Here is a 14,083-nt window from a genome sequence, read left to right as displayed (position 1 = left end):
GCGCGCGCGCGCACACGCGCGTGACCAACACGGACTTTAAACGTGAAGTTTTATAACATCCACACTGGCGAGGTGGATGCGCCCTGCGCATGTATCCAAAGCATGACTTTTGCTGTCCTGTTGTTCTTATCGGGGAGGGGTCTGTGGGACAGGGAGGGGTCTGTGGGACAGGGAGGGGTCTGTGGGTCAGGGAGGGGTCCGTGGTCTGTGGGTAAGGGAGGGGTCTGTGGGTCAGGGAGGGGTCTGTGTGTCAGGGTCGTCTGAGGAGGAAGCAGATGAAGGGAGTTGCGCACGGGAACTTTTATTCAAGATTTAAGTTTTTTTTTTATTTCAAAGGTCCTCATGGCTCAGCAGCAGAAGCATAAAAATTATTGTTAAGAAAGCTGATGATAAAGTTGAATAAAAATCCAAGTCTGATTATGAAGTGAAATTAAATATCTGACAGTGATCTTTACACAGTGTGGCTCTAATTCCTCACTTCAACATCTGTGTCGCAGTTTCCCATCTCCAAAATGAGCGTACACATGGGTCAGAGCTGGTGTGAGGCACCGCACATTTTCACGTCAAGTTTGGATTTCACAAATCACAACCTTGGCGTAAAAAGTGGCGTACGCAAGTTTCTGGGCTCAAATTGTGCGTACGCCAGTTTTATAAATCCGACTCCTGGACCGTAACATTTCAGAAGTTGGACATCGCCCTCACAACCTTTGAAGCTAACAGGCTAAAGTCTTTATTCTGGAGATGACAACGTCCACAGAAAACTCCGGGTGAAGGATCGTTAGAGACTAATCTAGAGTTATGCTGTTTGAACGATGCAAATCGAGACATTTTCAGCTAGAAGTCCAGTTTGTTTTTTGTTTAGTTTTTTTATTTTTATTTTTTATTGCCATGTGTTTGACATCGTTGGATAGCTTAGAACCAACACTTTCAGATTCTATAAATGACTCAAAACGACCTCGGGGAGACTTGTTCCTGGTTTTGCCGTAGGCAGTCACATTTTAGACAGTTCAAACTTTATTGTTTATACACTGGTCCTCATGTGGTTAAGATGTACATGAAACAAGGAACATAATCTCTAATTTAAAAGCAACATGGAGCCTTCACTGACCTGGTCTATGTTGTTGAGCCAGTCCTTGTTGGAGGCCAGCTCGGCCATGAAGGCCTGATGTTTGAGCCACTTGCTGTGTAGGTTCCTGGCTTCATCATATGAGGTGTCCTGGGCTGTCAGCATCTTCTCATTGATCCACACAGTTAGCTGAAACACAGAGATGAAGACTGAAACTCAGACCTCCTGTGAGAAAAACTCAAACTCTAAAAACTATGAAAAACTGGTCAGAAAAGTTTGGAAAGATGTCTGTGTTAAAACGCTTTGTTCTACGAAAAATTGACATTTGCTATTTGAAAAAAATATATAAAAATTTTAATAATTTGTGTGTTGTGTTTTAAAAACATTCAACAGAAAATGTAAATAAAAAACAGAGTTACGAGGTCTGGTTATTATTTTAATTCTAACACAAAGAATAATTAGAAAAGTTAACATTTTTTGCAAAAATGCAGTGTGAATGCTGAGTGTTGACTGACTTTAAATTTGTTGAAAGGTTGCGTAACAAGACAAAGGGAAGCATAAAAAGACAAAAAGACACAAGAAGACACAAATACAGAAAGTATCCTAAAAGAAATTTCAAAGAACAAAAAAATTTGCAAGGATTTGAAGGGATCTCAAAGCATTTCAATGAGAAAAACAAATATAAATCAAATTAAATGTTTAAAAAACATAAAACAAACACAAGTGACAAAAAACAAATGTCAAAATGTTCTGAAAGAGCTGAATATTTTAATACCTGAATGGCTCAAATAGTTACAGTCCAAAAATTGTACAAAAGAGACGATAAATAGGAAAACAATATTGTGAATGCTGACTCGGCATTTGCAATACTAAGCTAATATTTACGGCAAAAATGGATGCTTTCCTACGACTGCATAAACAGTGTCCTGAGTGTGAACTCACATCTTGGGTGTTTTGAAGGAAGTGCTGCAGGTCACGATTATCTCTGAGCTTTTCTGACACTTCCTCAGCTCGTCTCTTATTCTCGTCACTCCTGGAGAGCAAACACAAAGGCAAGGATACAGCTGCATATTAAAATATAGTTTCAGAGAGAGTAAATAGCTTTTCCCCTCTCCAACGAATCCTGCTGGGACATAAATCAAACTGCATACAGTACAGGAGTCCATGAGAGCTCCTCCTTCACTGTGAAGAATTTCTCTCACTCGCAGATCAATATCCATTATTGCAGGTGCCTGTCTGTCAAGCAGAGCAGTGGGAGGGAGTGGGAGTAGCTCTCATGTCTTCTCTACACACTCTTGTTAAGGCTAACAACACAGTGGAAAAACACACTTTCACTGCTGAGAGCTAAAACTCAATTAAGAAAATCATTTTTACACAAAATCAGTGTCTGTGAAGGTGTCTAAAAGTTGGTCTTTAGACAGATTAATATTCATTTCTCATTTAACTTATATTCATGCATGTAAAAATTAAAAGTTAATAATCAAATGTTTAAAAAACTACTAAACAATATCAATAGAGACATAACTGCTCAATATTGTAAAGTAATTGAATGTGTTTCTGTTCATTTGTCTGTTATCTTTGGAAAATATTCCATGAACCACTGGATGGATTTTAATTCAACCCTTATATTTAATCATAATTCGTACATATAACATTATTTCACGTTTTAAGTTCCATTCAAAATAGCAGCCACAGATAAGCAACCTTAAAAAACACAAAACTGGCTCCAGCTCGGTCAGTTTTACTGCCGTTGAGCAAAAATTTGGCGTGGAAGTAAAACTTTGAATTAAAAATAGAAGACAACTTTGCCTGACTGTTAGCAAAATATCTAATGAACCATTTGTTTGAATAAAATGTTTAGAAATGAATTACTGATATACATCTACTAATGATTAACAGTGGAAACAGGATACATCTGAGAGCAACTTTGTCATGGCAAAAGCTGTGAGCATTTATGTACATGTTATATTTTTGTTTTTTATTTTTACTAAATGTGCAGAAAAGTGCTTCTCTGAATTTATTTAGCAGATCTAATCTGTTACTTAACAGATGAAAATAAATTGTAATTTGACAAACATTAACAGATATGGATGAAACCAAATTGTTTCTCCGCACCACTGTAGTAAGAAAGATAAAATAATCAATAACCTGTCCTGGATTGAGCTCATTTTCTTCTGCACTTTGTCAGAGTACAGGTTACCGCTGTCCACCAGCCGCTGTCCGCTCTGCACAGCACCATCAACCTTGTCCTCGTTGGCCTCCATGGTACTCACAAAGTCCTCGTGCTTCTTCAAGGCTTTCTCTGCCCCAGACAAGGTGTCGGGCTTGTCTATGTGGGCCAGAGTATACTCCTGCAACAATACAATCATGAGGCTTAAAGAAAACTAACAAAAACAAGAAAAAAGAGAAGAGAAACCCATAATCTGCAGACCACATTACACGACAAACACACAATGTCAGAACTGACCAGTTAGATTGAATCTGTACTTTAGAAAAGCACCAGCATTAAAGGTGTTTTCACATCAATAGCTTGTTTACTTTGGTTCAAATCAGCTGAAGAGTTTGTTAACGTGTGGATTTTTTCTGTATTTGGATTTCTTTTTACACTGAGAAAACTGTGAGTGAACCAAAATGTGTCACAATAAACCACATGAGAATGTTCAGTTTGGTTACTGGTCAGCTGTGGCTGGGCAGAAATACTTTAATTAAATCCAGAAAGATGGTGTTGTGTTCTGAGCTAGTCAACATGGAGAATTTCTTGGTACGATTAGTGTTATCTGGGTAAAAATCTCAGGCAAAACTGTATGAGCAGAATGCCAAATGGATTTTGAGGATGTACTGAAAGTAGTATACTTTAGTTCAGAGATTCTTAACCTATGGGGCGCGGCCCACGAGCGCCACCTTGAGGGCCTCAAAAGAAAACAGTTTTTAACTTTGGGCCGCAGAGGGCCGTGGGACCGCATTGATTTTGAATAAGGTGCAATGCACTTTCTCACCACTAGTGGCAGCAGTGCGCCACTCAGATGTTTAACAACTTATTTAATATGTAGAAGAAAAACCTTAGAAACCTGCCGAGAATGGAAACGTATTTTAAATGAAAAGTAGAAGCTAAAATGAAAGTAACTTGTCAAAAAACACCAAAGTTTGTCATTAATATGAAGTGCAGCTTCTGGATCTACCATGCAATATTTTAAAAGTTCGAAACATTATCAAATGCAGCTGCAGAACTATATTTTAATTTGCACTTTAAATTAATTTTTGTAGTTTATTTTTAAAGATTTTGAATGTATTTTAAAGAAATTTTTAACTTGTCAAAAAGCTGTTGTTACTGTTATTGTTTGTCACTAATATGAAGAGCAGCTTCTGGTTACAAAAGTTTAAAAAGGCTTTATTTTCATTTGTACTTTATCAAATTTATTTTTACAGTTTTTTTATTTGAAACATTTACATTAAACATTTTTAATTTATTTATTTATGCCCACAATTTTTATTTTTTGAATTGTCTATTTTTGTTATTGTTTATATTAAAAAAATACATATTTTTGTGCTGATAAACCTGAGTGGTCTGTTGACTGACCTTTGTATTTGTTCAAATAATTGTTATGGGCAGGTTACAATATAAATTTTTGGTCTGGTTCTCAGGGGAGAACCTAGGGTTGTTGCTTGGTGCTCACTCATATTTTCCTTCACTCATTTAACACATTTATCTAGAGGGGTGTCAGGTCATCTAACGTCCCCCTGTTCTGTTTTATGACTCCTTTCAGCTGCAACGTCTCAGGACATCATGCCAAACCAGTCCAACAAGTTTTTATTTTATTCTTTTACTCTGCATAAATTTTGTAAACTACCAAAGTGGTCGAGGGGCTGGGTGTATGTCATATAAACATCACAAACTGAACATTTCATGGTTAAATGTCTTTTAGACTAACATGTCCCTCAGATGGACAACTCCTGTAGTTTGACCTTCTGGATCTTTGGCCTTGGTTAAACCAGCTTTCCACACTCCAGACCAAGCAGCAAATATCTGTCTTTTGCACAGAGCAAAATAGCTTAAAATATACAAATGTTTTATTTGTTAGACTGATTTATTTTTTAAAAGACTATTTTATTCAAAAATATTATATAATTTAGATGGTTTCAGCTCATGTAATTATTTATTCTTCGTATTTGATCGTTTAATAAATTACATTTATCCCAGATAAGCTGTGTGTGTCACAGTATGGTCCTAAATATAAACAAGTTTAGCACATCAAGAACCTTGTTTTTTTTTATAAAATTGTGAATGAAGTTTGTGGATCTTTATGATAAATTAAAATAAGATTTAAAACTCTTTCCCCAGAGAACATGGCAAATTGTTTTTATTTTTTTAATATATATAATTTTTTTGACTGGGGTGTTAAACAGAGAATCATCTTTGCTTTAATATGGGGCAAACAAATGTTCTGTTAGTTAATGTGGTTTAATTAGAAAAACTCAGTGAATCTCACAGAAAGACTCAGCCTGCGTGAGCAGCGACGTGCTCCTGTCACAGCAGTCTCTCAGGAGGAGAGTTTAGTCACTCACACAGAGTTGGACAGATCTGTTTTATAACAACATTCTGAACATATATTTAATATAAAGTTAGGTTTTACAGACCAAAGTCTCAGGTAGTTCAGGAGCAAAGTGCAGGAGGAGCGGAGGAGATGTGACTGATCGCTACAGCAGCTCGAGTCGACTCGAGCCGGTCCGCTGCTTCAACCAAACTTGCTCTCACTGAAAGTCCCGCCCTGCTCTGCTCTGACTAACGGCTCTGGACTTCGTCTGATTTGTTGAAGGCAGTGTCCGTTCAATTCTTATATCAGGGTCCCGCTTTGGCGCACCGAACAACAATCCATTCACACCAGTGCCGCTGGATTCTTTTTTTTTTAAATTTTTTTTAAGAAATCAGGTCGCGTTTGCAACCACACTGGTCGCACTCTAGAGCCCTGCTAGCTGTTGTTTTGACAGACAATCAGGTACAATCTTAGGTACGCAAGGGAGATTTATGACGTCCCATCTGGTGCGCTTTTTCCTTTTTTGACCTTGCAAGCACACCTGCGCACTGCTTATGTGCACCTCTGAATATAAAAATGTTTGTCATAATCATGTCTTGTGATTATTTGACAGGAGTTTTACTTTTAAACTGTAAGTGTATTTAATTTAGTTATGTTAGTTACGCTAGTTTAGTTATGATGTAAATACAATAAAAATAAAACTAAGATTTAGATTTAGAATAATTATCATTTTGATCCATACATTGGTAATGCCTGACTGGGCCTCGTGCCACTTTATGTTCAACAAATTGGGCCCCGAGGTCAAAAAGGTTAAGAACCCCTGCTTTAGTTTATGCTTTTCAAAGGAGATGTGCTGCCTTTAAAAGACTGATCAGGAGAAAGGACTACTGAAAACTAATGTTTATCATGTTAAACAAAAATCAGATTTGTTAAGTTTGATACGGCAACAGTCTTTCTATTAAAGTTTGTTTACTCAGAATGAAAAGTATTCTTGTCTGGTGGAAGGTTTTTTTTTGGCTCAGACTTGTTTGAAACTGCAATCAGACCACCTCTTCCAAAGGGTCTCAGTAGAGTTGTTTTTTTTTTCTGCATCAGAGTGCTATTATCGTGTTCACATTCACACAAATGAACCACACTAAGCACTGCAGGTGTGAAAACTCGTGTAGTACCTGGTTATTGAGGATGGTCTCCACAGCTTTGCCATCTCTCATGAACTGCTGGAAACCCAGACCCTGGTCCAGGAAATGTTTGCGACTGTCCCACATCTTCTGGAGCTCATACCAGCCACGGTCCAAACCCTTCAGCCTCTGCTCCAGCTGCTGGTACTGAGGATCGTCCTCTTGACCCTGTGTGACCTGAGCTCCCGTGTCCCTGACACGGTGGTAGTCCTCTTCGTGGTTGTTTATGTCTTCACGCACATTGTGGTGAAGACTCAGCAGCTCCTCTGCCTCTTGTAGAGAGGTGGGCATTTCCTCAGAAGCCACAGCTTTTTGGGTCTTGAAAAGCCAGGACTGGAAGTCGTCCATGTCTTGAAGGAAGGTCTGTAACTTACTGACCTCCCCCAAAGAGTCCTCTCTGCCTTTCAATGTCTTTTTAAGCCTGTCCCAGGCTGCGTCCAGTTCTCCTCTTCGGGCTAAGATACCTGCTGCATTCTCCGGGTGGTCCTGGGCCAGCCGGTCAGCCTCTTTCCTAAGGAAGGTAAGCTTGGCGTCGATGGCAGCTAAATCTCTCTCTATGCCAAACAGCTTCCTCTGGATGGTCATGACAGCTGCAAGGTCATTACCCAATTCCTGCGTGGACTCGATGACCCGAGTTTTTTCTTTGATCCAGGCCTCTGTCTCGTCACACTCCAGCCCATAATTGTGCAGACTAACAGCAGAATCTACTTTCTTCTTCTTCTCCTCCACCATGGCCTTGAAGGCCTCCCATCTGAAATAAATTGAAAATGTATTTTATGGCATAAAGTACATTAAAGTCATTGTTTATGTTCTCCAAGTGTTCGGGATAATACTTCATTTCAGATCTGTGTCTGTAAAATAACTAAGAGTTACAGAAACTGTGGAACACAAAGTGACAAAGATTAGTGAGGTTGAAGTTTGGAAACTTTGAAGATGGCGAAGATAGGGAAAGGAGTTGGACCTGATGATATACCAGTGGAGATGTGGAAATGTCTAGGAGAGATGGCAGTATGATTTTTGACTCAATTATTCAATTTTTGAGAGTGAGAAAATGTCTGAGGAATGTGCCGATGCCAATTTTGAAGAACAAGGGTGAAGAATAGAGTTGTACCAACTACATGGGAATTAAGTTGATGAGCCACACACTAGCTGTGTTTCCATTGCAAATGTGCGCAAAACTTATTCTGTTAATGTGGAAAAAACACAGTTTCGCAACTGTAGTGTTTCCATTAAGTAAGAAATGCTATTAAAGTCACGCGTGAATACGCTTGTTTTCGCGATAAATCATTACAAACATGGCGGCAATGGATGCAAACACATAGCATATTGCTACCACGACACTAGCGCTCATCATCAGCCATCAGAGGAGATGTCGGCGTCTTATCGAGGCTTTCCAGTGACAAGCCCCTTATACTCGGGAGTGGCTACATATGTAGCGTTTTTGGGAAAATGTAGTCGGTGAGTTTAACACTTTAATTTACTGCTTTGGTGATTTCACTACTACTTTTACTTCCAGTTATCTTCTTCTTCGTTGTCTTTTTGCCAGTAGAAACAGCCGGTTCTTGATCATGTGACTCCCGTGATGCGAAAAGTGTTTCCATTGCAGTTTTGTGAAAACCATCAATTTCGATACGGCCGAAAAAGCACCTCATCTTAGCGCAAAACTATTTTGTCGAAAAACATAATTATTTTCGAAATTGACGAGTTTCCATTGAGCAAATTTATTTTCGAAATTCCAATTTGCGCATTTTCGTGGTCAATGGAAACGCAGCTAATGAAGATCTGGGAGAGAGTTGTTGAAGCTAAACTTAGAGAAGAGACAACTATTTGTGAGCAGCAGTATGATTTCATGCCAGGAAAGAGCCTCATAGATGCCATCTGCCAAGGGAGGAGCTGTAGTTTAAATGGGATCTGGAATGTCAGAGAGCTATGTTAGACTGGTACAGGACATGAAGGAGAACAACAGGATAGTGGTGAAATGTAGAAGTGGAGGTGGGACTGCATCAAGATTCAACTCAGAGCCCCTTCTTGTTTGCTCTGCTGATGGACAAACTAACAGATGAGGTAAAGCAGGAACCTCTGCGGTCTGTGATGTTTGCAGAGAACATGGTGATCAGTGGTGAGAACAGGGTACAGCTGGAAGACGAGGTGAAGGTACGCAATTGAAAGAAGAATGAAAGTTAGGTGTTGATGTATATTGGATGTTAGAAAAGCAGCTGTGAGGAAAAAGACAAGGAAGAAGGCCAATGAGGAGATATAATGGATGTAGTCAGAGAAGACATGGAGATATGAAGACAGGATGCAGAGGACAGAGTGAGATGGAGGAGGATTTGCTGTGGTGACCCCTGAAGAGGGAACAGCCGGCAGAAAACAAGGTCAAAAAAGGCTACTTTGTTTACTATTTAATCTTTAAAGAAGCCTTAGTTGGTCATCAATATAAATGATGAATTAATTTTTAGATTTGCTTCAAGAATCAAATAAAACAGCAACACAGGAATCTTTTTCCAAGGCAGTAATAACAGCACCTTTTATTCAGACGTTCCTGACATCCCTTGATCTCTTTGGTGCGAGGGTGTCTGCTGTCCTCAAGCTGTTTCACAGCTTTGTTCACGTTGTCGACTCTCACCTGAACATTTGCCATTTCTTGAGCTAAAGTGCTTAACCTGCAAACAAGAAAAGTCTTCATAAAGATTCCAGCAGCAGAATTAACAAAGTGTATCTGTTAGTTTCTTTCAGACCCTTATTGTATGTCCAATAATGTTAATAGAGACGTGCAATCAAACTGACTGGTGCATAGTAACATTAATAGTGTTTGGCACCTGTTCTGCACCACTTCCAAATCCTCCAGCTTCTCAGGCACTTCTAAACCCACCAACCACGTCTCCTTCTGGCTCATCCAGAGCTCACAAGCATCTGTCTCACTGAAGATGGTGTACAGAGACATGACATCGTCCAGTTTCTGCTGTCTCAGGTCAGCCAGAGTCAGGAGCTCCATGTAAAGGTCCTTGATATCTTTCAGACGCCTCTGAATATCAGGGGTGTTCTGCAGCTCTTCTGGCAGAGCGTTGGCCTGTTTGGACAGTGCATCAATGGTGGCTCCATTCTTGATGGCTTCATTTTTCAGGTTGTTGTGATTTTTCAGCAGCCGTTGAGTGGTGTATTCATCATGGCCCACATCATCGCTGCTCATCTGCCTCTTGGCATCCAGCAGCCAGGCCTTCAGCTCATCAGCATCGCCCTGAAACTGGAAGAATGTCTGGGTGTCCTGCAGGTTCTGCTTTCGAAACGCAGCCAGTTCCTCCAGTTGCTGCCACTGCCTTCTGATGTCGTCCATGCACGCTTGAATTTTTGGGGAGCCAAAGTGTTTTGCCTGGATCATCTTTTCCCCCTCTGCCAGGATTTGCTCCAGATTGGCGCGACGGGCTCCGAGCTCGTCCTCAAAGGCGCTGTGTTTGCTCTGGAGGACCAGCACGCTTGTCAGATCCCTGCCGTAATCCAGGGAGGAGAAAATGTTCTCCTTCTCCCTGATCCAGCTTTCCAGCTCGGTCACCTCCCACAGGAGGTTCCAGAAGCGGCGGGACTGCTCCAAGCGAGCTCTTCGCTGTGCAGCGAGAGCACAAAGCTCCTGGTAGCACAGGTCCAGATGCTGTACCCTGTCCCGAATCACCTGAGGGTCACATGGCTTATAGCCTGGAGAGAGAGAAGAAAATACAAATCACTGAACAAATGCTGAGTATTACATCACTTTTGTAATATTATTTCAAGGATGCTGCCGTGTCAACAACTTCCTTTTATAGAGCAGAACTTACAGATCAGTTTAGAACTTACAGAGGTCTAGGAAGGACTTAAAAAAATAACTAAGTAAAAGTAAAAATACATTTTTACCTAAATCTATTAGGCTGCTGAATGGAAGAAATGATGAAAAGAATAAAATATGGAAAACACTTAATCTACCATGAATAGAGAGATGTATTATTTAGTTATTTTTTAAAATTTTTTTGTGTGTTTTCAGTTGTTTTGATTTTTGTTGTAATTTACTTTTATTTTGAACATACAGTATTTTGGGTCTCAAAAAGGGGCAGAAATTATAAGATTTATTCCTCTTCTGCTGCCTTTCATTTTATTTTGATTTTATTTTGAATGCATGTTTTTTTTTGTTTTTTGTTGTGTACATAATTGTTACAAATAAAATGAATAAAAAATAATTTATTCACACTTAAAATTAATGATTTTTCCTTTATCTTTTACTTTTTGCTGCCCTCTTCTTAGTGTTGCTGCAGATTCTTTTGTCTGTGGCTAAAACAATAAAAATAATTGAACTCTGAGAGGATGCTGGGGCTAATTGGACTCCAGGTGTTTTCTGTGGCTGGAATCTGCTTTCTTTTAAGGCAACAAAAATATCCTATTTTATTTTTCCTTCAGAGCTCAGAACTGCTGTTAGGAACAAATTTTAATCTAATAAACCATTATTTGATAATTAATTGTAAGTCAATTAATTGTTTGCATAACTAACTCTCAGAAAATAATCACTGATGTGCATCTACAATTAATTAACCTTTGGGGATTCTGAAGTTAACTCTGAGTGTAAATTTGAGCAGTTTGTAAAAATATTTCCTTTCAACAAAATTGGTGCATACTTTCAGTCAAGCGTTAAAAGTTTTTAAACTTCCAGTACGTAAAAAGGTTTTTCCAAAGAGCCTGCTTCACTTACTGTCTCCATTTGCAAACTTCAGAGCAGCAGCACTGGCACTCTGTACTCTGTCTGACTGCAGAGCGATGTCGTTCTCTAGCAGAGCATGTTTTTGCAACAAGTCTTCCACCTCCAGCAAATGTTTCCCAAAGTCCGGGGAAAGCAGTCGAGCCTGAAGAAAAAGTCATTTGATTGGCGTATGGTTTGGGTGTTTCTTTTGCTCTTAGTCTCAGTGTCTGAATGTATACCTTCATTTCATCCATCCAGCTGATGATGTGCAACATCTCCTGGAAGATCCTCTGCAGGGTCAGGTTCATGTCCAGGCGCCCCCTCCGAGCCTTCAGCAGCTCCTGTAGGTAGTCCCACAGACGGAGGATGTTGTCTTTTCGCACGTCGATCCGTTTGGCGTCGTGGTAACGCTCGGACTCCAGCTCCTTGGAGATGTTCACCAGAGCCTGGACACGCGCCTCGTATGCAGCAATGTCTGTCTCGATGGCGTCGTGCTTCTTCTTTGCTGCTTCCACGGCGGGCAGGTCATAGCCAAAATTATCCTGACGAAAAGAAGAATGAAAAGTCTTACAGCATTTTACCTTGTATCAATCTCTGTGCAGCTCATATAATACAAATGTATTTATTTTTTAATGTCTGCTTTGCTGATTTTCACCATTTCTCTGCAGAGTCAATATGGGGATTGTAAGTTTAGTACATAAATGAGATCCCATGAGATCTAACAGGGACAATGAGACTTTAGTTTAAACTTCAATAAATGCTTATTAATTAAAACACGAAATTAATTCACCCAAAATTAAAGAAATCGGGACAGACAAATCTATTTATAAATTTATTGGTGCACACCTACTAGAGACTTTTAAATATTCATGAAGTTTTAGAAAATGTTGTTTTGTCTGGTAAAATCTTCATAATCTACCTTATTAATTTAGAGTAATAAAGGCAAAATATATGGGAAAAACTAAAGATTTTATAGCACCCCACAACATAATTAAAGTATCACAGATTTAATTTCTTTGGTGTTTATTATTTTATCCAGCAGCCAACATTTGAATTAAAGATGTAAGTTTAACAAGAAGTTTCAAAATGAAAATTCATTAAATAATGTTTTAATAATTGTGATTATAATATTAACTAAAGTAATCATGTTAATTTTTTTTCCGTAATGGATGATCAATACACTGATCAGTTTGTTGAATTTTTAATTACTAATAGTTGCGTTCCTGAGGCAGAAACTGAACTCTGGTCTCATTTCTCTCAATGAGCTTTCCACATCAGAGTGTGTCGTGTTACTGCCTCTGTGATGATGTCGTGGTCTTTTCTGAGGTGGACATGTTGGAACATTTAAAAAGTGCAGATGTCAATTTACCCACCCGTATCCCTGTTCCTCAGACATTTAGTCTAAATCACACACATTTTAATTTGTGTTGGATATGAGAAGACAAAACATTCTCCATCGTTAATGCCCCCCCAAAAAACTCTGTTCTCATTAAAAGAGTTTTAATTCCTATAGAGAAAATTCTTACTGTTAGCTGCTGGGACTGAGAGCTCAGGAATAAAATATGCCCACTATCAGTACACAAGAGAAAGAGATATATCAAATAAAGAAAAAGTAACATTTAATATTGCTGTTCAGCAGCTAACCTGAGCAACTAGTCTTTGATTTTCCAAGAGCCAGGTTTCTCTCATGGCAGCCTTCCTGTCGAATCTCCGGGCCATTTGCTCGAGCTTCTCCTGCCTGATTAGCTCGTCTCTCAGGACGCGCTCCCGCTCGTGCTCCGCCCTCTCCAGACGCTCCCAGGCCTGCACACAGACGACGGGAAGGATCAAAGCTGTTGCACTCTTTGTGAGACCTGTCATCTAATATCAACAGCGAGGTGATATTGAAATATTTATTAAACTAGAGGCTCCCTTTTGCTATACCCCAGCCTGCAAGACGAGCTTAAAGACACACCTGGAGAGTGTAATACAGATGTGTGCTGACACATGAAAACCTTCATTTAGAGCACTCTGTTGACATGTCTCCAAGTCAAACTAATCCCAAACATGGAGGCTGCTCTGTGCATGAGGAGCAGACACACCTGAACATTGTTAGGAAGCTACTTTCTATGTACTGATGCTTATTTTACCTCACTAAAATAAAGATAAGTATCACCGACCACTGCAGTAGAAAGGGTGATTATGTTTTTGTTTGTGACTGTTTGTCTGAAATATCTCATAAACCACCAGACAGATTTAATAAAACCTTCAGGAAGTTATCAGCAGATAAACATTTAAATAGGGCTGCAACGATTAATCGATTAATCGACGACTAATCCATTATTAAAATAATCAATGACTAATTTAATAATCGATTAATCTTTTCTTTTTTGTTCTTTACTTTGTTTTTCTCTCCAAACTGCTTTGACACCTTCCACTGCCACATCTGCCTTTCTGTCCTTGACACACATGCACAGTAGTGGTAACTGGGGTAGGCCGTGGACGTCACAAGACATTATACAGACAGGCTCTGGTATCATGGCTACCTGCCAAAAAGTGTGGGATCATTTTAAGAAAATGAAAGAGAAACCTGTGTAATATCTGCAGAGCAGAACTTGCCTTCCACAGC

The 14,083-nt window shown here is 39.4% G+C and overlaps 1 protein-coding gene across 2 annotated transcripts in view; it reads right to left on the bottom strand.

Annotated features, from left to right (window-relative positions):
- Positions 1–14,083, bottom strand: part of sptb (spectrin, beta, erythrocytic) — a 106,787-nt gene that overhangs the window by 43,894 nt on the left and 48,810 nt on the right. For both annotated transcript variants that reach the window (XM_014028788.1, XM_014028789.1), the window contains exons 11-19: positions 13,120–13,278; positions 11,715–12,017; positions 11,488–11,638; positions 9,596–10,466; positions 9,302–9,439; positions 6,768–7,527; positions 3,215–3,417; positions 2,009–2,099; positions 1,109–1,255 (exon numbers count right to left, since the gene is read on the bottom strand). In XM_014028788.1, the coding sequence (XP_013884242.1) occupies positions 1,109–1,255; positions 2,009–2,099; positions 3,215–3,417; positions 6,768–7,527; positions 9,302–9,439; positions 9,596–10,466; positions 11,488–11,638; positions 11,715–12,017; positions 13,120–13,278 (2,823 nt within the window). The remainder of the gene's footprint in view (positions 1–1,108; positions 1,256–2,008; positions 2,100–3,214; positions 3,418–6,767; positions 7,528–9,301; positions 9,440–9,595; positions 10,467–11,487; positions 11,639–11,714; positions 12,018–13,119; positions 13,279–14,083) is intronic.

This window comes from Austrofundulus limnaeus, unplaced genomic scaffold, assembly GCF_001266775.1.
Source record: "Austrofundulus limnaeus strain Quisiro unplaced genomic scaffold, Austrofundulus_limnaeus-1.0 Scaffold807, whole genome shotgun sequence".
NCBI classification, from domain to species: Eukaryota; Metazoa; Chordata; class Actinopteri; order Cyprinodontiformes; family Rivulidae; genus Austrofundulus; species Austrofundulus limnaeus.
This window is presented reverse-complemented; position numbering and strand designations above follow the sequence as displayed.